General features: G+C 38.2%; 1 protein-coding gene across 4 annotated transcripts in view; it reads right to left on the bottom strand.

Moving 5' to 3' along the window:
* Positions 1-9,503, bottom strand: part of LOC123498004 (asparagine synthetase domain-containing protein 1-like) — a 68,818-nt gene extending 59,315 nt beyond the window's left edge. For 2 of the 4 annotated variants that reach the window (XR_006672611.1, XM_045245077.1), the window contains exons 1-3: positions 8,930-9,503; positions 3,065-3,144; positions 1,508-1,585 (exon numbers count right to left, since the gene is read on the bottom strand). Coding sequence is in view for 2 of the 4 variants with exons in the window: in XM_045245077.1 (XP_045101012.1) it covers positions 1,508-1,585; positions 3,065-3,124 (138 nt within the window). In the remaining 2 variants the exon portion in view is untranslated. The remainder of the gene's footprint in view (positions 1-1,507; positions 1,586-3,064; positions 3,145-8,929) is intronic. The other 2 variants (XR_006672612.1, XM_045245076.1) reach the window with 2 other exon arrangements.
* Between the last annotated feature and the right edge of the window lie 14,907 nt (positions 9,504-24,410).

Raw genomic sequence — 24,410 nt, 5'->3', positions numbered from 1 at the left:
TGGAATCTGGCAACTCTTATTAGCAATGGGATTCACATGACAGCCAACAAGCACAGTCCTGTGGAGGCAACCGTGGGTGACACACACCAGCATATTGCTCGAGGGGAGTACGTGAGGAGGTTTATGAACGTCGCTGTGAGGGTTGGTCTCTGTCTCCCAGATCACTATCAGAATCACTACTGGAGTCTTCACTTTCTTCTGTCTCAATAAAAAAACCACCGTCTTCATTTTCATCATTGTCCTCAATGTCACTACCGAGTAACACTGACATAACATCACTCAGAGTACCGTTTCCTCCCTCCGGGTCACGGGGGTTGCCAGATGTCGCCTCAAAATGGGAAAAGATGACCTATTGTGAAGGAACATATGTCTCAAGGCTCAAGGAGGTGAGCAAGAAAAGATGCCAGATACCTCCACTTGACCCAGGACCAATAGTGAGGGGGAGAGATTCAAAAATTTGGCATGAAAAAATCACAATTCCCAGAATGGTCCCCGCCTCTCCACATGTGACGCTACAATTGTCGCGAAACAATCACCGTACATTAAAGGTTAAAGATGTACAAATCAAGACTATATATAAATATGTAGTGTCAAAGGAACAATTATCACTTTAAATCTAGCCATTTTAATATAAAGCACTGGCGTCCAAACAAAATAAAATAGAACAGCTCCAGAATGGAATCACATGTAACAGATATTGTCTGACTGTTGTAACTCATGGTTATTCCAGAGCTACTTACCTTTACTTTCTACTTACTGCTATTACTCAGCTACTCTTCAAGAGAGAGAGAGAGAGAGAGAGAGAGAGAGAGAGAGAGAGAGAGAGAGAGAGAGAGAGAATATTAAATTAAATTCCCTCGCTATTCAATGGTTCGCTATCCAATAATTTGATTATCCAATCATTATCCTTTTTACCCACTCACTCATTTTCCAATGTCAGAGCTCATTTATCTGATTATTAACTGATCATAAGAATGTAAGGAGGAAGTAGTGGATACCTACTGAAACAATAATTTACTCCCAGCAAGGTCTAATAGCACTAGTTCAGGGAGTGCTGTGAACCTTCCTTTAAAGCTAGTTGTGATTTCGCTGAATCTTTCCCTTTGTGTCTAACAACTCAAAGGAGCAGTCACAGCCTGCCCTCTAAAGACAATTCTCTTTCTTCACACAAAACTATGTTATTATCACATTATAATATATTACATAAGCTATGTTTGTAACTAGCTGACAACATGTGCGAAAAACTAAAGAAATACAAAGAAAACAAAGCTTAGATGATCAAGTGATGCATTAGCAGAGAAGGTATTTAAATGCCAATTCATTTAAATCTAAATCCACCATCACCTGGCATTATGCATCTGGCAACTGGTCACCCAGGTTGGGTGAAGCACACAAAGTTTGAAAATTTTCATAATTTTTTTACAGAATCAATAAACATCCCCTTAAAATAAGTGTATGCAATGAATCCCTCTGTATAAAAGAAGGAAAACTACAATCTGAGACTTACCTTTTCAGTGATAGAGATGACCTCCTTGGCATGAATATCTGGGCCACGGTGACTCAGCAATCTACAGCTTAGTTCTTCCTATAACAATAATATAATAAACAAATTACATTCTTTACAGCTTTGAATCTGCCTCCCAATAACATGATTCCCACCTTGACCACTGTCATTTGGCCAGATTATCAAATAACCTCTTCCTTCTTCCTGCTTGAAAACCACTCTTCACATATCATCAGTCACAAGGAGGCTGCTCAAGCAGTGCACAAAGAGGTAGAGCAGCAGAAAACTATCTAATGGTGGTTCTTCTTGAAGGGTGGGTCAGCACCAACTATTTGTCAACCTCTTCACTTATTTCATGCTTAATTTACACCATTTTTCCATATTATTGTATTAGCAATTGGTTAAGGGCCCAGATAAGACCTTATATATATTCATATGAAAAATTGTACCTTGCAGAAAAAGTTATTTTCATTGTGTTAAGCAACTCTCACTTGTCCTGGACTTGGCTATCACTATTCATCTCTGGGTTCCCTGCCCTCCCTACCAGCCACAAAAGCAGTCACTTCATCATACTTCAACTTAGCCGTTAATTTTCTAGTTCCTTTTTTGCACACTTATTATTTGATGGCTTTGTTTCATTCATAGATTGTAAATTTGCATTGTATGTATGATGGCACCAAAAAAAGCCTAGTGTGAATGGCTGGCAAGAATGTATCAATACCAACCCCATATTGAGGGATTGGTTTTTATATTGTTTCTATAAACCTATTCCTACCTTAAAGCTAAAGAGCAGTGTACTGCAGTTCTTCTTTACTCATATTTATGGCTAACTCTACCTAAATAAAATGAACATGCTGCTTTATAATGATCAGCCTCTCCCACAGAGAAAGAGATGAGTGTGTTTGTTTCTCTAGAATTACTCTCTGAAGATACAGAAACATAGACTGATAATCTGGCCTTCCTTGGACCTCTTCCTTTAAAATTCTCACTTTACCCTTTAATATTTTCAAAAGCTATCTTACAGAAAAGCAGTACTATCTTCCTTCACATCCAACATCATAATTAATACTCACTCACCAAGGCACAGAGCACTAAGCCACCTTAATCAATGTTTGTTGAACTTAGGTACCCTAGCTTTAATAAATGTGCTATGTATTAAGTTGCACAAAGTTCTGAAATCTCTTTTCTAGATAAAAAGGTAACATGCCTCATTTACTGCTTTAAAAATAAAAAATTGCATTATGGTGGTGAATGACAAACTGTGGAAGCATAGTTAAAAATTGGAAATGATGACTATATCTTTAAAAAGCATTATTCTGGAAAAGTATTCAATTCCATCTTTCTTTTCTAAGCACTGCAAAAGTTGTTTTTTTCTTAAAGCTAAAAGCTTTGCTTGGAGAAAATGTCTGCAACATGATCATAGATTCCATTCATAGTTATAGATTAATCTCATTTCAAAAATTTTTTTTTTCAGAAACAGCAATTATGAAAAATCAGGACCACAACTACTAATAAAAAAGAGACCTACACAATTAAACACACTAATAACACTGCACAAACCTGATGTTCCAGTTGCTGGACAGAAAGTCCAACACCACAAAAGAAGCAGATGCCACACATTGTACTTGATCAGTCACTTTCTGAAATTTTTGTAAAATTAGTTACCAAAGCTTTTACATAAAAAAAGATAATTTATACATCATTTGGGATAACAAAACTGTACTATCTACAATTTGGGATAACAAAACTGTACTAAACAACTACTTGTTATTTTCTTTTTGTTTTTTCGTCAGATGTGTCTCATCACTATCCTTGTGTTGAGGCAGTACAGGTTGAACCTCCTTAATCCGGTATTCTTTCATACGGCAACACCTGTAATCTGGCAAAATTTTTGTTTGCCAGAATTTTTTAATTGGCCGAGTAATTTGCCGGACCGCTGCTAGGACACGTCGGTGCTGTACTGTGTTTTGGAGCCCGGGCATTCTGGGTCAAATTTGGATCAGTACCACGCTGCCGCTCATTGCAAGCACCCCCCCCCCAAGGGGTATAAACAGTTTTTTTCTGTAATATTTGCCCCTAAACATGGCTTCCAAGCGACCAGGAAGTGATAGTGTTGTGTGTGAACCAAAGAAAAAGCACAAACATATGACAATATCAGTGCAACAGAAAGTGGACCTATTGAGGATGCTAGATAAAGGTATTTCAGTGCAGACCCTATGCCAACAGTACAACATTGGCTCATCAACCATCTATGATATAAAAAAGCAGAAGAATCAACTTCTCAAGTTTTACAGTGAGTGTGAGAGCAAGAACATGGAGGTTCGTAGAACACTTAAGATGGGTAAAAGCAGTGATTTAGACAATGCTCTCATACAGTGGTTTAAGCTTTGGCACGCTGGTAATGTCCCTGCGTCCAGCGAGATGATAATGGCGCAGGCAAAAATTTTCCATGCTGAACTTAATTTACGGCATGTTTTTCTATATTATTTTGCATGTATATTTTCATGTACAACTATCCTATATCAAAACAATGTTACAGCTATATTTGTATAATGCAGTGTAAGTATATAGAGGGTGTTTTGGGGACCACCTTTAGTTCGGAATTTTCCATGGTCCGGCAAGTCTAAAGGTGGCCATACACGTTCAAACTTTGATACAAAATTTTGATGCATAATTGCCCACACACGTTAGGCATTTTTCCCATCAAAATTTAGTATAGTCAAAATCTTCGACATGGATGCATCAGCGGCCATAGCACTAGTGTTCACATTGGACTCTGATAAACCTCCTGGTAAACGTCGGAAATGGTGAAAAGACTGGTTTTTAAAACGGGAAACCTATGGACACGTCAACCTCCTCCAAGAATTACGTGTTAACGAACCAGGGGACTTCCGTAACTTCCTTTGAATGGATGCGCCATCGTTCGATGAGTTCGCAGATTATTTATTTATTTCTTCAGATCTTCTACTGTGGCGAAAGTAAAATGCTCACGATATTTCTTCAGTAGAATGTCATAGGCCTTGGCTTTCTTAGCACGATTGCTATAATTATCCAACTTCATTCTCCACAAGGCTAGCAAGGTTCGTCATACAACTTCAATCAAAAACTTCTTTTCGGCCTCCTTTTTCGCAGACATGGCGATCCTGTCTCCTCGTCAGTCATCTGTGAACTAAACAGTTTAATCAAAATTTTGACAGGAGCCCACACGCATCAAAAATTTGACGACTCATCAAAAAATATCAAACGGATTTGATCAATCAAAATCTTGCTTCAAATCTTTTTTTGACATCAAAATATCCTACACACACTCAAATTTTGCATCAAAATTTTCATGCAAAATTTTGACACTTTTTTTTTAACGTGTATGGGTCCCTTAAGGTCCGGTGGTTACCAGATTTGGGAGGTTCAACCTGTACTACAGATGTGGATCTGTACTCCTCTTGAACATCATCCCCTGAAAGTCTGAGGTTAGTCCTGTTAAAATTAATTGACAGAGTAAATGCTCATAAGCTGGTCTACCAAAGGGAAGATACAATGAACATAACCTGTGTTTCATTTAACTACCATAAATCTCAAACTTTACAAACTGCCAGTGATGTTTGTGTTAACGTCACAAAAAGCCTAATTGTATTTTCTTTTTTCTTTTTTCTTGGAGGGGGTGGAAGGTGAGGGGAGAGAGTGGAGATTTCTCTATACACTCGACCCTTTATTTCCAGATTAAATGGTGCAGGTCTAGATGATGAAAAAGTTCGGATAACACAAATGGGTCCTCGTTTGCCAAATATGGTTCTTTGTCTCTTTAGACTTTTTTTAGGAACTACAAAATTTTGTCTATATTGGTTTCATTTATCAACTAAACCTAAACAAACTTAATCGAAGTTGGAAAAAGTCAAGAATGGCACCTCCTTTCTAATCATTGAAACAACCATGCAAGGTGATAGAGTACCTCACTTTACAACATGTCTGTGATGTTTTTAATGTGGGGGACAGCTTTTGTAAGACCATAGTAATTAAATGAATATTCCAGTGCTGGTAAGGTTAGGTTAGATTAGGTGTGGATAGTTTAAGAGGGGGTCCAGGGGGCCCAGCCACCCGGCTAGCAGGTTATGTTAGGTTAGGATAATTTCAGCAAAAATTATCCATGAATTTTTACATTCTCGAAATTTTTCTGGTAAGGTTAGGTTAGGTTAGGATAGTTTAGGGGAGGTCCGGGGTGTGCATCCCCCCGGTTAGCAGGTTATTATGTTAGGTTAGGATAATTTCAGCGAAAATTATCAATATTTTACATTTTTCAAATTTTTCCTTAAAAACGACTGTTTTGTCTTTATTTATTTATTTTTTTTTTTCAGATCGTCATATCTCGCCTCTTATAGCTTTTCCCCCCACACCACTAAAATCTCCGATTCCCCACAGTCCACCAAACTTGCTGGAGCATGTGGGGGAGTGGGATGGAGGAAAAGGAGGTGGTTCTATTCTGTACTTTTACCTTAAAGTTAACCTAATAATAAAACTAACCTAACAGTAACAGTTGTGCACGCGCAAAAAAAAAAAAAAAAAAAAAAAAGAACAACAATGAGTATACTACCACAACACGCACCCGTCTTGCGATGCTGTGTCTGTATCGCCAACTTCACCTTTGCAGCAGTAAGCCAGATAGGGTATGCAAGAACAAGTGCCAGAAAGCATGCATGTAGGCCGTGGTGGAATAATGAGATCAGGGATGCTAGGAAGGAAAGGAAGAGACTGAATAGAGTGTGCAGACAGTTAAGAAAGAGGAGACATGAGAGTGAGGAAGCTGAAAGGGAGTACCTGAATGCATGGGCAGCGTATGTGAGTCAGCAGCGAATGACGAAGCGAAAGATAATGAATGCTAAAGTTACAAGTGAGAGAAGTGTGATTCAGTCCCTTAGAGAGAAAGGTATGGAAGGTGGGCGAGAATGGTATAGATTCCTGAGGGGTGAGGGATGCCTAACAGTGAGAATGTGGAGAGCCTGAAGGTGAATGGGGCAGTGGTGACTGATAAGGAAGAAATGAGAAGGGCAATAAAAGAGTTTTGGGAAGAGATTGGAGGTGTAAGTGAGGTCTTTGATGTGGATGAAGGACATGTGTCACTGGAGAGAAAGGATGCAGATGAGTTGAATGAAAGGATCAGCAGGGAGGAGGTGGAGAAATGTGTGAAGAAGCAGAAGAATGGGAAGGCAGCAGGGCCGGATGAGATACCGTATGAAATGTACAAAATGGAGGAGAAGTAGTGATTGATAGGATGACTGAGTTGTTCAACCAGGTGTGGGAGGAGGAGAGAGTGCCGAGAATGTGGAATGAATGCAGGGTGACCTTGTTGCATAAGGGAGGATATAAGAGTAAGAATGAGTTGAGGAACTACAGGCCGATTGCGTTAGTTAACACAGTAGGCAAAGTGTTCAGTGCGGTGTTGAATGAGAGATTGTGCAAATGGATTGAGAGAGTTGGAGTGTTAGGCGAAGAGCAAAATGGATTCCGAGTGGACAGGAGAGCAGAAGACAATCTGTTTGTAGTGAATGAATTGATTGAGAGAAAGAAAAGGGATGGTAGCAAACTATACTTAGGTTTCCTAGACATAGAGAAAGCATATGATAGGGTAAACAGAGAAATGCTAGGTAGGGTGTTAGAAAAAATTGGGTTAAGTGCAAAGATAGTTAACATAGTGAGAAGTATGTATGTGGATACAAGAGCTAAGTATAAACTAGGGGATATAGAGACAGACTGGGTGAAGAGTGAAAGAGGAGTTAGGCAGGGTTGCATATTATCACCAACCCTCTTTAGCTTATATACAGAAGAATTGGCTGCTAGAATGAGGAGAATGAATGCAGGTGTAAATGTGGGAAATGATAAGATAGGTGTGCTCTTGTATGCAGATGATGTTGTAGTCATGAGTGAGTCGGCAGAAGAGCTACAGAGTATGCTTGATGTAGTAGATGGGTATGGAAGAGATTTTGGAGTGAGATTTAGTAGTGAAAAGAGTAAGGTAATGGTTGTGCATAGGTCAGAGGATGAGAGGAACCATGTGTGGAGATTAGGAGTGAATGAGGTGCAGCAGACAGATGAATATAAGTATCTGGGGATGTGGATGAGTCCGGATGGCTGTGTAAAGATTAAGAATGAGAAGATAAGTATGGCAAATCAGTGGGTAGGTCGTCTAGGAAGTGCAGCAAGGATGAGGGCGAGTAAATATGACGTGCTGCGAGAAGTTTGGAAGAGCGTGGCTGTTCCGAGCATCATGTATGGTATGGATGTGATTGCTTGGAATGAGAGTGAACTAGATAAGTTAGAAATAGGGCAGAATAGAGTTGCAAGAATGGCACTTAATGCACCTAGATATGCAGCAGTAGAGGCCCTTAGGGGTGATATGGGTTGGAGCACTTTTAGAGAGAGATATGTGAAAGCGACCCTAAAGTATAAGGCTAGGTTAGAACGAATGAATGATGCAAGGATAGTGAGAAAAGTGTTTCTGTGGAATGTCAGGAGTAGCAAGTGGGGAAGAGGTGTGTCAGGCTGGTAGCAAAGAGTGGGTTAGTAAGTAGTTGGGTTTTCAACAGGTAGAAGGAAGACATTTAGAGAGAGACTGGAGTATGATTGTTAGAAATGGAGAAGGTAGAGAATGGGATGTAAGGAAGTGGAAGAGTGAGATAGACAGAGTAGTGAAAGGTGTGGGACTGGATGACTGGAGAAATAGGATGGAGCAAAAGAGTACCTTGGTATGGTATAGAGAGAAAGAGGCCCCAATGTATGAAAAGTGGTATGACGGAAGCCTGGGTGGTGATCTTCTCTTCCGAGCTAGGGCACAGTGCATGGATGTGAATGCAAGGAATTATAGATGGTCAGAGTCCTGCAGCAAAGTGTGCCAGATGTGTGACTTGGGAGAGGATGAGACAGTGGAACATGTGGTGGTGGAGTGTGTGAAGTATGCCAGAGACAGGCATGAGATGATGCAAGTGGTGCTGAGGGAGCTGGGGCATGACAGAGTGGAGATGACAGGAAGGGAATGGATGGTGTTGCTGCTGGGACTGTGTGGGAGACGAATGAAAGGATGATTGAGGCTGTGAAAGAGTTCCTGGAGAGAATGTGGCGTGCCAGATGCAGGAACTAGTGGTGTGAAAGATGGTGATTGCCCTCTTTGTTGTCTGGTGTTCTTTTTGTTCCCTACAGGAGCTGCCGATACAAAGGCCTGACCCAGAAGAAATTCTGCGTCACCTGTACCATCAAGATCAAGATCAAGATCGAGACCTTGAACAGTAGCATTAAAAAGTCTGTTTAGAGTGTGGAATCACCATAGCCACCCCTCGTCCCCCCAAAAAATTCTCTATATTAATTTGTGAGCCAGCTTCCTAGCTACTGCACATAACACTTCACAACCTTAGTATTTCATGCAGAATCTTTTCTACTTACATTTTTCCATGGTGCACCTTTACCACTTTTAATGGATGATACATCCGCACACTATTTAGCAAAATATTTTACCAGCTTATCTTCTGATTTACTGACGTGCGATACAGTTTGCTTGGCCAGACCATACTCCTCACAAATATTCGCAACTCTTGACTCCTTTCTCTAATTTCCTTATTAATTCCAGCTTTTAAGTCACAGCTAGGGCCACTCACTTATGCCCAATATTTTTGGGGGACATAATTAAGAGTTCTAAGGTACTGAAAAATGTATAAAATTGCTCACTGATTTCAGACAATACAGTTCTGCACTCGTTTCCTCGTAAAGAAACCATCCCGCCCGCTCGCCTCGATTCCCGGTGTAGCGTATAATCGTGCTCCTCGTGAAATCGTGCGCCTTCCCTCCAGCTCCCCCTTCCCAGCTCCACCCAGCTGATTGATGTCACATATATAGAGCCACGATATTAGTCAAAGAGAGAGAGAGAGAGAACTTTTCTGTGGTCTCTCTCTCTCGTTGACCAATATTGTGGCTCCATATGTGACGTCAAATCAGCTGGGTGGAGGAGCTGCGAAGGGGGAGCCGGGAATCGAGGCGAGCGGGCGGGACGATTTCTTTACGAGAGTGCCCAATTAAGTGTAACACTATAGGTATGAAATTACAGGCACTCATTTCAAATATATCCATCAATATTTGGGAATACTTAAAAAGAAATTTAAGGAAAGAATTTGCCACGAATGTTAATTTTGATAGAGCTTCGCATCACATAGACTATAGGAAGTATGACATAACATAAATAATAGGATAACAAAGGACCACCAGGGCCCATCTAGGTTATCCTGTATCAGTCGCACAGCGACCTCGTCATCAGTACTTAAAGATACACTTACAAGTACACAATACATTATATACTAATTCTAAATATTTGGCCCATTAACAGGGCTAAGTCCTGCAGCGAACTCCTCTACAATCTGTGATCCCCATACATGGGGATCATGTCTTGTTTAACTATAGTAAATTTTTTATAAAAACTATCATGCAGCGCTATACATAATTATAAATCTAATAAATTTAAGTGCTTATCTAATGTTTTTAAACATTGTCAAACTAGTGCTATTTACAACCCTCTGGCAATGCATTCCAGAAGTCTACCACCCTATGACTAAAGAAATATTTTCTTATATCTGACCTGCAGCCTTGCTTTCTAATCTTCCTGCCATGATTTCTAGTCCTATTTCCCTCCTCTAAGGTAAAGAAAGATCTCACATCTATGTAGTTTGTATCTGAGAACATTTTAAATAACTCTATCATATCCCTCTTATACATCTCCTCTCAAATGAAAACATGTTTAATTCCTTTAATCTATCTCTATACTCCAGGCACTTTAATGCTGGTATCATCCTAGTTGCTCTTCTCTGAACTGCTTCTAACATGTTGATATCCTGCCTATAATGGGGTGACCAGGCCTGTATGCAATACTCTAAATGGGGCCTAACATAGGAATTATATAAGCTACACACCACTTCCTTACTTTTATAACTAACATTTCTATTTATAAAACCCAGGATCCTATTTGCCCTATTTCTTGCTTCTAAACATTGCTTTGAAAATTTCATAGTCCTGTCTATCACTACTCCTAAATCCTTTCCTCCTCTACTGCCTCTAGCCAACATCCCTCCATCTCATAGCTAAAGTTTGTGTTGTCTTTACCTAAATGCATAACCTGACACTTTTTAGAATTAAACTCCATCTGCCACCTGTCTGCCCATGCTATCAGCCTGTCCAGGTCTCGTTGTATTCTGTAATTGTCCTTTTCACCCTGTACTGCACATGCTATCTTAGTATCATCTGCAAACTTTGATACTTTGCTACTAATTCCTATATCTAAATCGTTAATGTACACCAAGAAAAGAAGAGGTCCTAGCACTGATCCTTGGGGTACCCACTAACCACTTCCTTCCACTCAGACATTGCCCCATTTAATACTACTCTCTGTTTCCTATCAGAAAGCCATTCACTAATCCAATCAACTAACCTACCCCTATCCCATGTAGTCTCAATTTGTACACTAGCCTCCTATGCGGTACCTTATCAAATGCCTTGCTAAAATCTAGATATATAACATCTATGCTATTTCCATCATCTAACTCCTTGGTAATATATTCTAAGATATCGAGCAAATTTGTAAGACAGGACCTCCCTGATCTAAAGCCATGTTGGGTATCTCTAATTAATCTATTCTCATTTAAATGCTCCCAAATACTACCCTTAATGATTTTCTCTAGTATCTTACATACTATACTAGTTAAACTGATCGGTCTATAATTATTTGCATCATCCTTCCTACCTTTTTTAAATATTGGAGTAACATTAGCTAACTTCCAGTCCTGAGGTATCTCAGCAAACCTAAGTGATCTTTCAAAGATTAACTTAAGTGCTTCAGAAATACTGTCTACACCTCCCTAAGTACTCTGGCATGTAGCTCATCAGGACCACTAGCTTTCCTATCGTCTAGTTCAAGAATAAATTTCCTAATAATTCCCGGTTTTATATCAATATTTTCTAAAGCTCTTAAACTACTCGTCGCACTGTTTGTAACAGGATTTCCTATTCTTTCCTAGTAAATACTGAAGAAAATTGTTCATTCAATAATTCTACTATGTCTTCATTTTGATCCACTACTACACCATCTTTTCTGAGTGGTCCAATCCTATCCTTATTTCTTTTATCACTGACCTTGTAATAACTATATAATTTTTTGGGATCTTTACTCCCAGCTCTAGCTAGTTTTATCTCTGCCTGCCTTTTACTTTTTTTATAACCTTACTCAAATCATCCCTGACCTGTCTGTACCTAATCAAATCTACATCTTCCCCACTTTTCTGCAACTCTCTATATGCCCTCTTCTTCTCTGATCTGTCTACCTATCTCGTGAGTCCACCATAATGGCTTCCTGTTTCTCTGCCTTATATCTTTGTAAGGGATACACTACATCACTATACCCTTTACTACAACCTTAAAAATATCCCACATCTCCTGTGCAGTTTTGTTTCCAAAACTATCTTCCCAGTTTACCTCTTCTAATAACTGACGTAACCTACCATAATTGCCTTTCTGATAGTTTGGGACTCTAGTCTAGGTAGACTAGTCTACCTAGTCATATTCCGTGAATATTCTGTCTTAGAAACTAAATTTGATACCGAAGAGTTGCCAAACAGGGATCAGTTGCTCAAGAAGAAACTATTTGGGGGAATGCCATGGCAAGCCAAGCATTTTTATTTTTTTTTTACTAGCTGTACCGTTAAGAAAGTTCATAGATTAAAAAGTGAATGTGCTGTAAGGTTATATCAACAACGGGCTGTCAATACTGTAAAAGAAAGCCGTGAAGAAGGAAGTCTAAGGGATTTAAGAAGACAGATTCAGGAGTTAACTTTAAAATTATAGACAAACCAGCCACCTGTTGCTTGGTGTAATTCTTGTATAACAGCCACCAATAATAGAATATTACTGATGGAGAGGCAGAGCAGCAGGCCGGGGTGGAAAGATTGACTCACTTCACAAGAAAACGTCACAGCATAGAAATTAATAGAATAAAAATAAACAAACAAAATAAAAGAGAAAGATTGGCTATTTTAACACACACTCTCCATTACATTGCCAATTTTCTAGCTTGAACATTTTATAAGAGGGAGAAGAGTTAGTAATTTCCCTCTCTCTCTCTCTCTCTCTCTCTCTCTCTCTCTCTCTCTCTCTCTCTCTCTCTCTCTCTCTCTCTCTCACACTTTAAACTGGAGAAGATAAACAAGAAGAGCAGAAAGAAAATGAATAGTAGAGATGAGAAGAGTAAAGAAGAAAAGAGGAGTAGAGGAGAAAGAGGAATGAAGAGGAGTGGAGAGGAAAGAAAATAAAGGGAAGTAGTAGAAAGAAAAGAGTAGAGAGAGAGAATGAAGAGGAACTGAGAGAAAATGAAGGAAGAGGAGTAGAAAAATAATGAAAATGAAGGAAAAAAATTGATATATAGAAAAAACAAAAACACAAAATAAGAGAAGCAAATCAAACCTATCAAAAGAAATAAAAAAGAAAAAAGAAAAAAAAGAAAAAATAAACACAAATGCAATAATGAAACAAATTAAACCACCATGAAAAACAAAAATAGATAAATAAAAAAAGAATTAGAAAATTAAATAAAAAATAGAACACAAGAAATAACAAATTGACCTAACCTGACCTGAGCTAACCTAACCAGGAATGTTGTAGTAAGCCCAGCTATGGTGCATGCTGTGATAGTGGTCCAGGTTGAAGAGTTTGAGAGACAAGGCTAAATAGTAAATACGTTCCCACCACCCAGCAGTAAATGGTTAAATGTTATTGGTCGTCATAGACACAGGTAGTGAGGTAACCCTGATTAAATGATCCACTGTGTCTCGTCTAAATCTTGACATCAATCAAAGGCAAACTTTACCTAATCTAACTGGAGTTTGTCAGGTGCAGTATGAGTAGGAATTGCTATGGGTTATGAAATGGATGTGCAACAATGGGTACCAGTAGCATCTGATAAGTTGATAACTATCTTGGTAGGGATGCGGTGGCATAATGGATCAGGTGATGGGCGTGGGATTGGGTAGACGTCTATGTGTAGGTTCGTATCCCACCACATGCCGTCTTGAAACTCATTTGTCGAGTGGCTTAAAGTTATCTACATGAGACCCCGATACTGAGGTGCTAGGTGGAGATGTAATTGCCTTACACCAAAGATGCGCTTGGTTGTTGATATGGGTCCTAATATGGGTACTACTATAAATAAAATTGCCTGCACTGTTAATGGGTGGAAGCTGGACTGCTTCCCATACTCTTCAAGTAAACCTACAAGTACTATAGGACATAGGTCATAACAAAAATAAATAAATAAATTAATTAATTAATAAAAAAAAGTGCCTTTAGGAGTAGACATATTAAATAAAGCATTGTGGAAATGGAATGTTAACAGCCAAACAGTAGTATGGGGAGATGCCACGTATCCCACATAAGACTTATACCACCCTGTAAAATTAAATAAATAAAAAAAAAAAAGGAAAATTAAGCCAACCAAAGCTGCACCAGTAACAACCAGTTGTGCCTTGAAAGTTAGCAGCAATAAAACATACCATGACATGATGGATTAACTGCAATTAAAATTAAAGAAAACCCAAGAACAAACATATCAGTAGAACTGTATCCAAGGGCTAGACAGGTTTTTTATCCTTATTACATAAGAGTCAATGCTTACCAACACATACTCTGGCCTATGGATCAAAGAAGCTTGTATCATTAAAGTGGGAATATATTTAGCAGATATGACCATTGTTAAGAATCCTGAAACAGTCAAACATGTGGGCACAGTGATAGAATTGCATTATGGTTTGTTGCCTATAATTGGCCAGACATCAGAAAGTGGAACAGCTGTTGGACAAACAAGATTAGTCTCATTTATCTCAGGAACAGCAGAACTTGCTAGATGAGATAATACTGAAACGTAACACATGATAACAATTTATTTACTGTAGACCAGAATGAATTAGGTAAAGCTGAAGGACCACCGGGTGAGTTTGTATTGAAAGATTCATGTCCAGCCAGAAGTCCCTTTTTACTATTAGCAAGAGAAGGCTAAGGAGTTAATTTCAAATAAAATACAGAATATGTTAGAAAATAGAGTAAATGAGCTGTCTACTGCAGCATGGTTAAACCCTATTGTATTAGTGAATAAACCCAATGGTTGTAAATGGATGTGTCTAGATTATAGAAAAGTTAATACACATTTGGAAACAAATATCTATCCATTACCTTGGTTGGAGGAGCTAGTAGATGCAGCTGCAGGTAACAAAGATTATGTCACTCTGGATTTGAAAGATACATATTATCAAATTGAGTTAGCAGAAAACAGCAGAGATGTGACCAGATTCAGTGAAGGTGTGGCTTTGTACCATTTTAGCAGACTTTCATTTGGTATTGCCTCATCATTATCTTTATTTTCTCAACATTTAATCTCCATTAAGGAAGAAAAATTATGTACATAATTCCTGTACCTGGACAATGTCATCTTGTATGCTCCAGCTTAGAACATTTTATAGAATGTGTTGATCAATTATTTGCCATTTTAGCCGAGGCAGGAATTTAGTTAAACCTAACCAAGTGTAAATTTGAGCAGCAGTCAGTAAAGTATCTTGGCCACAAAATGTCAGTACAAAGATGTAAACCCGATCCTAAAAACATTGAAGCCATCGTTAACCTCTTCAGTAGGAGGACGCATTTTTACTGCGAGTTTTGGATGTGATTAGACGATTTTATTGACATTAGGAAGAGTCTATGGAGGTCAGAAGATTAATTGCCTGAGTCTTCATTATTTTAATCCCCCACAGAAGTTTCTGAAGCTGTATAGAATCACCAAAATAGTAAGCAGAATGACTATAAAAACACATCCTGATACTGAAGGGGTTAAAATGAGTCTGTCCAAGAACATAAAAGATGTCAGAAGATATCTAAGCTTAACAAGGTTCTACAGGAAATTTATACCATCATATACCAAATTAGCCTTGCCTTTAACAAATCTGGTGAAGAAAACACAGAATTTGTATGGGACGAAGCTTTTCAGACAGCTTTTGAGAGCTTAAGAAATAAATTACTAGATGTACCCATACTAGCCAAAGCTAAAGTTGGTGAGCCTCTTGTGTTGACCACAGATGCAAGTCAATCTCATGTTACGTCAGATAAGAGAGGACAGAAAAGAGGTTGCCATAGGGTACTTTCAAAGAAACTAAAGCCAGAAGAAAAACATTATTCCCTCACAGATAAGGAAGCATTAGGTGTAGTCTTAGCACACTGCAATTTCTCTCATTTTCTGTGGAGCACCAAATTCACTATACATACCAATCATCAACTGCTAATCTTTAAGCGAAAGATCCAATAAGATGAATAGGTGGATTTTAGAAATATGGGACTACATGTATAACATATTGTATATCAAAGGCACCCATAATATTGTTGCAGATCAACTAAGTAAGACAGTTAAAGTAATACACTGTGAACAATAAGAACATTGGTTAGGAAAGACATGGGAAGAAATTAAAGTAATGCAGAGACAAACCAATGTAGAGAGAATTAAATAAATACTTAGAAGGAGCTTTGCCACATCAGTATTACAAAAGCATGCTAGATTAGTTTGTAGTTGAAGAGGACATATTGTACAAAGTCATTAGAAAAAGCAATAGAAGTCTACTTAATCTACTTGTTGTCCCACAACCATTTTGAAAGGAAGCTCTAGAGGAGTCTCACATTAAGCTATCAGGTCTTCTACGCATGTATAAAACCATCAAACAGGAAATATTTTTTTTGGAATAATATGTTTGCTGATGTTAAAAGGTATGTGAGAGAATACTTGGTTTGTCAACAACTTAAGAGCATTGCTGGATTGCAACAACTATGTCATGTATTACCACCTGTGCACACTTCTTTAGAGAGAGTATCTGTGGACTTACTTGATTGTGTGTCTGGATATCAAGGGACTAGGTATATTCCCCTATATTGGTGTAGTAGGTATGTCCCCTATATAGATATACTAGATATGTTAAGTTATATGCATTAAAGACAAAAGCCACAAAAGAGGTATGTGAGGCATTTGAGCACTATGTAAACTTTGGAGCCCCCACTATGTTCCTATGTGACAATGTAGGTGAATTCACTGCAGCAGCCTTCCAAGAGTTATACCAAAGACACAACATCATGACTGGGTACATCACACCATATCACCCACAAGGAAACACATTAATGGAGCGGATGCATCATACCTGCAAGAGTTTTCTACTACCTCTGCCAAGGACATCCCTTGCCATGGCCACAGTTGCTGCGAGCCATGCAAGTTATAATGAGCTCAGCCATACACACCACTAGCAGTCACATGCTGTACTATGCTTTCTTCTCATGCCATCCAACAAAAAATGTCAGGGCTATGTTACCTCAAGTGTCTGGATCTGCAGAGGAACAAGATCTGGCACATGAGTTGCTGCAACAGACTCACTTGAACATGATAAGGAAATTTAGGGCAGTGGTAAATAGGTATATAATGGGTGAATCAGAAAATGGAAGAAGGTTCATTGGTGTAGGCGAAAGCAGAAACCCTTCTACCTGGTGCCTGTCGGAAATTACAGGCCAAGTGGATTGTACCTTATTGTGTTGTTAAGTGCATAAGGGACGGTCATTCATAATGATAATGTGGAAGTGCAAAGGGCTGCAGACAAAGTGAAACCTATGTAGGGGAGGAGCAGTGGATAAGGCAACCTCAGGAAGTATATATATATATATATATATATATATATATATATATATATATATATATATATATATATATATATATATATATATATATATATATATATATATATATATATATACTAGAGGATGTGGAACCTGAACTGCTACCACCACATAGGAGAAGACCACCCCCTTAGCTTATTGAGGAAATATGTGAACCAGAGAACACTATTATATTTGTTACTTTTTTTTTTATGGTAGGTTTTTTTTTTTTTTGGGGGCGACATATGAATTATGTATATTGTATGTGTTTGGTGCCATAAGCACTCTGGTATATAACTTGAGAGTAAAACATCTTGTGAGAATAATGCATCATTTGTCTAATCTCACAGAGTGGAACTTGTAAGTAATTTCAGGACCATAAGGGGAAATTAGTTAATCAGACATACTACTTGAGGTTGAGTGCTGGATGTGTGTTGTTCTTTATTTTATTTTATTTATTTATTTATTTATTTATTTCATTTATTTATTTATTATTTTTTTTTAAATGTTATGAATAGAAGATTGCAGATGTACTCTGTTAATGAAATCCCTTTGAGAGAGTGATGCTTACCACAGTTAGGTGAGCATTGTCAGATTGCCAGTGACAGATTGATGTAATCACAAAGGTTAGTTACAAGCTATAAGTCAAAAGTAAATTCGTAGCGCTTATTGAACTGTGAACATCTCACAAGCATGTGGAATGCACAAGAAGTCCCATTTCGAGAGTAACAGTCGCAACGATTCTTCGTCTGATTTCTGTTTGTGTTAGAGCATGGTTATCTAGTGACAGATTCATGTAAGAGCACAGTTATCTAGGACTGTTGCATGAAGTTCAATACTTTGTGTTGTGGAGAAATCGTAAGAATGAGTAAATGCAAAAACTGCAAAATCCAAGACAGGCTTAAACGCTTTCCCCCTGAGAGGGTAGCTATGTAACGATCCAAACAGTAGATAATGCTACATGAAGCATTTCGAATCCTATTTAGATTCGATATCTGTCTGGAGCAAGTGACTTGTGTATCACTGCTATGAAGCAACACCAGTCTGCCATTACCTAGCTGCCTTCCATAACAGCCACATTTACATTCTGGTCAGCTACCGAGCTGGAATCTGCCCCCTCACCAGGTATCATATTTTAGAAATATCTGTGCATTCTTAAGAAGTGTTAATGTAAAAATGTAACTGTAAAACCCTAATGAAATGGCAAAACTAGACTAACATATGGTTTGTTTCACCAGAGAGCAAGAAGTGTGGGGAGGAAACTCATAATGCCAAGCATATGGTCTGAGTTAGGTATTAGGGTATGGGTGTCACCCATTTTTGAGGTCACTATGACCCTCCTTGGGTAAACCCAGGTTGTGTTGGGTAGGTGCACCAGACTGGGTGTCATCCAGTAGGGTCAGTTAGATTAGTGGTTTATTGAAGTGTGAGTGAGTTGTGGGATGCTCTGGCATATCAACCCCAGTGTTGTTAAGTGAAAAGGAGATAAACAAATAAATGTAAAGCACCAACAAGTGTTTGTTTAGTGTTCCTGATCCCAGATGTTGTATTTACCTATTTGTATTTACCTATTTGTGTATTACCGGGCCCGAGCTAAGCTCTCTGTTTCCTGTCTCCTTGTCCACTCCTGTCATATCTCTCTTTCATCTGATTGACACACACTGCATCAACGACATCACTGCTCAGTTTATTCCACTTATCAATACTACGATGCGGGAAACTGTATTTTCTCACGTCATTTAGAAAGATGTCTTTTATTATTTTTTTTCCATGTCCCCGGAGATGATTACTTGTGGTCATCTTTATCAACTCTCTGTCCAATATGTCAATCTTGTTCACCAATTTATACATAGTTATCATGTCTCCTCTTGTTCTTCTCTCTTCTAATGTGGTCAGGCCCAGTTTCCTCAGTCTTTCCTTATAGTCTAACTCCCTGAGTCCTGGTACCATCATTGTTGCCAGCCTCTGTACCCTTTCCACCTTCTTCACATTTTTCTTCATATGCGGTGACCAGACACAAGCTGCATATTCTAACTGGGGTCTTATTAAGGTACATAATATCTTCTTCATCATTCCTTCATCTAGGTAGTGGAATGCAAGGCCAATATTTTGAAGCATGTTATATGTTTTCCAAAATATCTTGTTAATGTGTTTCTCCGGTGACAAAGTGTTTTGCAGGTTACTCCTAAGTCTTTCTCCTCATTGGTCTCTTTAATTTTCTCATCACCCAGCCTGTAATCCCTGTTTGGTCTGTATCTACTTCTTCCCATTTTCATAACATGGGTCTTGTCTATATTAAATTCCATCTGCCACTCTTTACTCCACTCATATATTTTATCAAGATCTTCCTGTAACTTGTTACAATCTTCCACATTCTTTACTCTCCTCATAATTTTAGTATCGTCTGCAAACATGTTCATGTAACTGTCAATTCCTACTGGCATATCATTAACATAAATCAAAAACATGATGGGACCAAGCACTGACCCTTGTGGAACTCCACTGGTTACCTTCTTCCACTCGGACTTCCTTCCTCTCACCACTGTTCTCATTTCTCTTCCCATTAAGTAATTTTCCATCCATTTTGCTAGTTTATCATTTACTCCTCCAATCTTCTTTAGTTTCCACATCAGTCTATTGTGTGGTACTTTATCAAAGGCCTTTCTCAAGTCCAGGTAGATAGCATCCACCCATCCCTCTCTATGTTGTAGTATGTCAGTCACTCTTGAATAAAAACATAATAAATTGGATACACGATCTTCCTTTTCTGAAACCAAACTGTCTTTCACTCAGAATGTTTTCACTTTCTAGATACTCACTCCACTTAGCTTTAATTACTTCTTCACATACCTTGCACAATATACTAGTCAACGATACTGGTCTATAATTTAGCGGTTCCATTCTACTACCATTCTTATATATAGGCACAATGTCAGCTCTTTTCCACTCTTTCGGGACTAATCCTGTTCGTATGGAGGTTTCCACAATATCAAATACGGGGTTCAACAATTGATCCTTACATTCTTTTAGCAACCTCCCAGATATGCCATCAGGCCCCATTGATTTATTAATATCCAGATTGCTTATAATTTTCCTTACATCTTCCTTAGTAACCATGATGTCCTGCATTTGCTTTATTTCCATAGGCCTTCCTCCCATAAAATGCTCCTCCTTTGTAAACACTTTGCAAAAGTTGTCGTTCAAAATTTCAGCTATATCTCTAGCATCCTCATATACTTCTTCCCATTTTTACCTTTTCTATTGCCTCCTTATATTTAGTTTTCCATTTATGAATTTGTAAAACATTTTGGGTCACTATCACAGTTTTCCACCACCCTCTGTTCATATTCCTTCTGTGCTGTTCTCCTTACTTCAACATATCTATTCCTTGCTTTTTTTTTATTTTTTTTTTTACTTCTCTTGATAATACATCACTGTTTTTCTTAAGTTTCTTCCATGCCTTTTCTTTGTTCTTTTTTGCTTCTTCACAATTTCTATGAAACCACTGTTTATTATTTAAAGTCCTCTTTCTATGATATGGCACAAACTTTCTCACAGCAGAGTTGTATAAATCTATAAATTTATCGTATTTCAATTGCATATCCCTTTCCTGGTATACCACAGACCAGTCAATTTCATTAAAGAACTCCCTTATATGGTTATAATTTGCCAATATAATTCAATTTTTCCTCCCTGCGTTCCACAATCTTATTCGTGTTTAATTCCGTATCCAGATCAAAGCTTAGGACATCATGATTGCTTTTCCCCAAGGGACATTCATGTTTAATTTCCTCTTTTTAGAGAGATGCCCCTGGTAAATACCAAATCCAACCTTGCTGCAACATCTTGTCCCCTGCACCTTGTTGGTGATCTCACCCACTGTGTCATCAAGTTATTTGTTGCTATCTTTAACAATTCCTCTGCCCACTCACCACCGTTCACCACTTCGTAGTCCTCCCACACTATTTCTTTACAATTAAAGTCTCCAACTATCATCACTCTATCCTTTCTGATGAGTTCTTGCTTCATTCTGTCTAGAGTATTTCTCATCACCATTTGATACTGTTCATATTCCCAAGCACTGGTTCTGGGTGGTATGTATACTGTTATAATATTAATGTCCCTCTTACCATCTGTTATAAGCATACTTATCACTTCCTCATTTCTCTTACTATAGTTCACCTCCTTCACCATCAGATCTTCCTTAGTAAGAACCATTATACCACCACCTCCTTTATTTTTTCTATCATTTCTCCATACTTTGTAATGTTTTACAACAAACCAATCTAGCTTTATTTCGGGCCTTAGCTTTGTGTTGTGCTTTATCTGTTCACACCCATGCTGAGCCTTTGAAAGGTCTGTGACTGCTCGCACAGCTAAGCTACCACCTCTGTAGTTGATTAAATTGCTACATCAGTTGCATCAGACACCTGTATTTCACTGAGCAAAATAAGATGAAGGTTAGCAGAAAGGTGGTGTTCTGCAGATTAAAAATCAGATCTAAGACTGCAAACATTGCAGAAGTTAATAAAAAAAAGGTTGAGGAGGGTGTCAAAATACTTAAGGTCAACAACGGAAAAGAAGTTTGACCTGAGGGCATTTAAAGCCCCCTACCCAGAAGGAAACACTGAGGCTGGTTTTGAAGTCAGCAAGATTTTGAAATTTATGTGAAGGGTGTGTGTGTGTGTGTGTATTTACTTAGTTGTATTTACCTAGTTGTAGTTTTACATGGGCTGGATTTTACGCTTGTGTGGCCCCATCTCCATATCTACACCCATCCAATTTTTCTTTAAAACTATGCACACTCGTTGCTGACACCACTTCTTCACTCAAGCTGTTCCACGTCTCAACACATCTTTGCAGAAACTATATTTTCTAATATCTCTTAAACATCTTCCCTTCCTCAGCTTTTCACTATGCGATCTTGTGCTTCGAATGTCATATTCTTCTCTCAGGATCAGTTTCTCATTATCCACTTGGTCCATTCCATTGATCAATTTATAAACTTGTATCAGATCCCCTCTCTCCCTTCTCTGTTCCAGGGTTGGTAGATCCATAGACTTTAGTCTCTCCTCATATGTCATCCCTTCAAATTCTAGAACCATTCTTGTAGCCATTTTTTGTAGTCTCTCCAGCTTCCTTAGGTGTTTCTTTTTATGAAGGGATCCACACTACTCCTGCATATTCCAATCTGGATCTTATTATAGTATTTATCAATTTCTTCATCATTTCTTTGTCCATGTAGTGAAATGCTAATCCAATATTCCTTAGCAAATTATATGTCTCTCTGAAAATTCTATCAATATGGCTTACCAGTTGATTGTTTTCTTCCATCGTCACTCCCAAATCCTATTCCTTTTTTACTTTCTCCAGTTATACTCCATCTCCCATCTTATAGATTCCCACTGGTCGTCTTTCACTCTTTCTCATTTCCATGACATGGCTTTTGTCCACGTTGAATTCCATTTCCCACTTTTTTACTCCATTCCCAGATCCTATTTAGGTCTTCCTGAAATATTTGACAATCCTCTTTTTGCTTGATAACTCTGCACAGTTTTGCATCGTCCGCAAACAGATTTATGTATCTGTTCACTACTTCTGGCATGTCCTTTATATATATATATATATGAGAAAAAGTATTGGTGCCAATACTGACCCCTGTGGCACTCCGCTTTCTACTGTTCTCCATTTGGAATTCATATCTTTGACTACCGTCCTTATTTCTCTCCCCCTCAAATAATTTTCCATCCATCTCAATGTGCTTCCTTTTAAGTCACCCTTCTCCTCTAACTTCCACAGTAATCTTGTATGTGACACTTTATCAAATGCCTTTTTTAAATCCAAATAAATACAATCAACCCATCCTTCTCTCTCTTGTACTCTGTCAATTATTCTAGAGTAGAAACTCAGTAAATTTGTTACACACAACCGACCTTTTCTAAAACCAAATTGGCCATTTCATAATAATTTGTCTTCAAGGAACTCGATCCATTGTTTCTCTATTACTCTTTCACACATCTTACATATTACACTAGTTAGTGATACCGGTCTGTGATTTAAAGGTTCTTCCTTCCTTCCGCTCTTATATATGGAAACCACCTCAGCTCTTTTCCATTCTACTGGTACTGTTCCATTTTCTATTGAGCATTTTATGATGTTGTATATAGGACTTGCTAGTTCTTCCCTACATTCTTTCAGTATTCTGCCTGAGACTTCATCCAGTCCCATTGCCTTCTCTTCATCCAGTTCCTTCATTAACTCTTTTATTTCAAGCTTGGTTACTTTAATCTCTTTCATATAGATGGTCTCTCTATTATCCTGTGGCCTTTCAAATTTGGATTCCTTAGTAAAGACCTCCTGAAATTTATTATTTAACAGTTCTGCCATACTTTTTGGGTCTTCCACCATCCTGTTCTCTCCTTTTAACCTTTCTATTATTTCTTTTTGTCTTATTTTTCCATTGATGAATCTGTAGAACAATTTTGGTTACTGCTTGCATTTTTTGACAATGTCCTTTTCATAATTCCTCTCCTCTTCCTTCCTTACTTTAACATATTAATTTAACACTGTATTGAAGTTTTCCTTATTTACTGCATTTCTATCTATCCTCCACCTTTTCCATGCTCCATTTCTTTTCTCCTTTGCCCTAGCACACCTTGCGTTAAACCAATCTTTCTTTCCTTCTTCTTTAGGTCTATATTTCGGGACATATTCCCTGACTCCTGTTTTGTATATTTCCAAAATTAAGTTATATTTCTCTTGCACCCTCTCAGAGTTTTCCATCTCCTCCCAGTTAGCGTATTTGAAATAGTTCTTGAGATTCTCACTATCAGCCTTTCTGTAATTTAATCGGTCTCCTTTGTATGATTTGTCTCTATCTTCTTTTCCTTCTCCTATATCCATTTCTAATATTACATGGTCACTCTTTCCCAATGGGCACTTATATTTTATATCATCATTCATTTGTAAAAACCAGGTCCAATCTCGCTGGCTCGTCGTTTCCTCTGAATCTTGTATTTTCCTTTTTTCTTTGGTCCATCATATTATCTATTATTAGGTTCAGGAATCTTTCTCCCCAGGCTTCTTCTCCCATACCACTTTCAAAATTTTCCCAGTCCACTTCTTTACAGTTGAAGTCTCCTACTATTAACACTTTTTTCCT

This window comes from Portunus trituberculatus, chromosome 47 (genome assembly GCF_017591435.1).
Source record: "Portunus trituberculatus isolate SZX2019 chromosome 47, ASM1759143v1, whole genome shotgun sequence".
Classification (NCBI taxonomy): Eukaryota; Metazoa; Arthropoda; class Malacostraca; order Decapoda; family Portunidae; genus Portunus; species Portunus trituberculatus.
The sequence above is the reverse complement of the archived record's forward strand: the minus strand, read 5'-3'. Positions and strand labels throughout refer to the sequence as shown.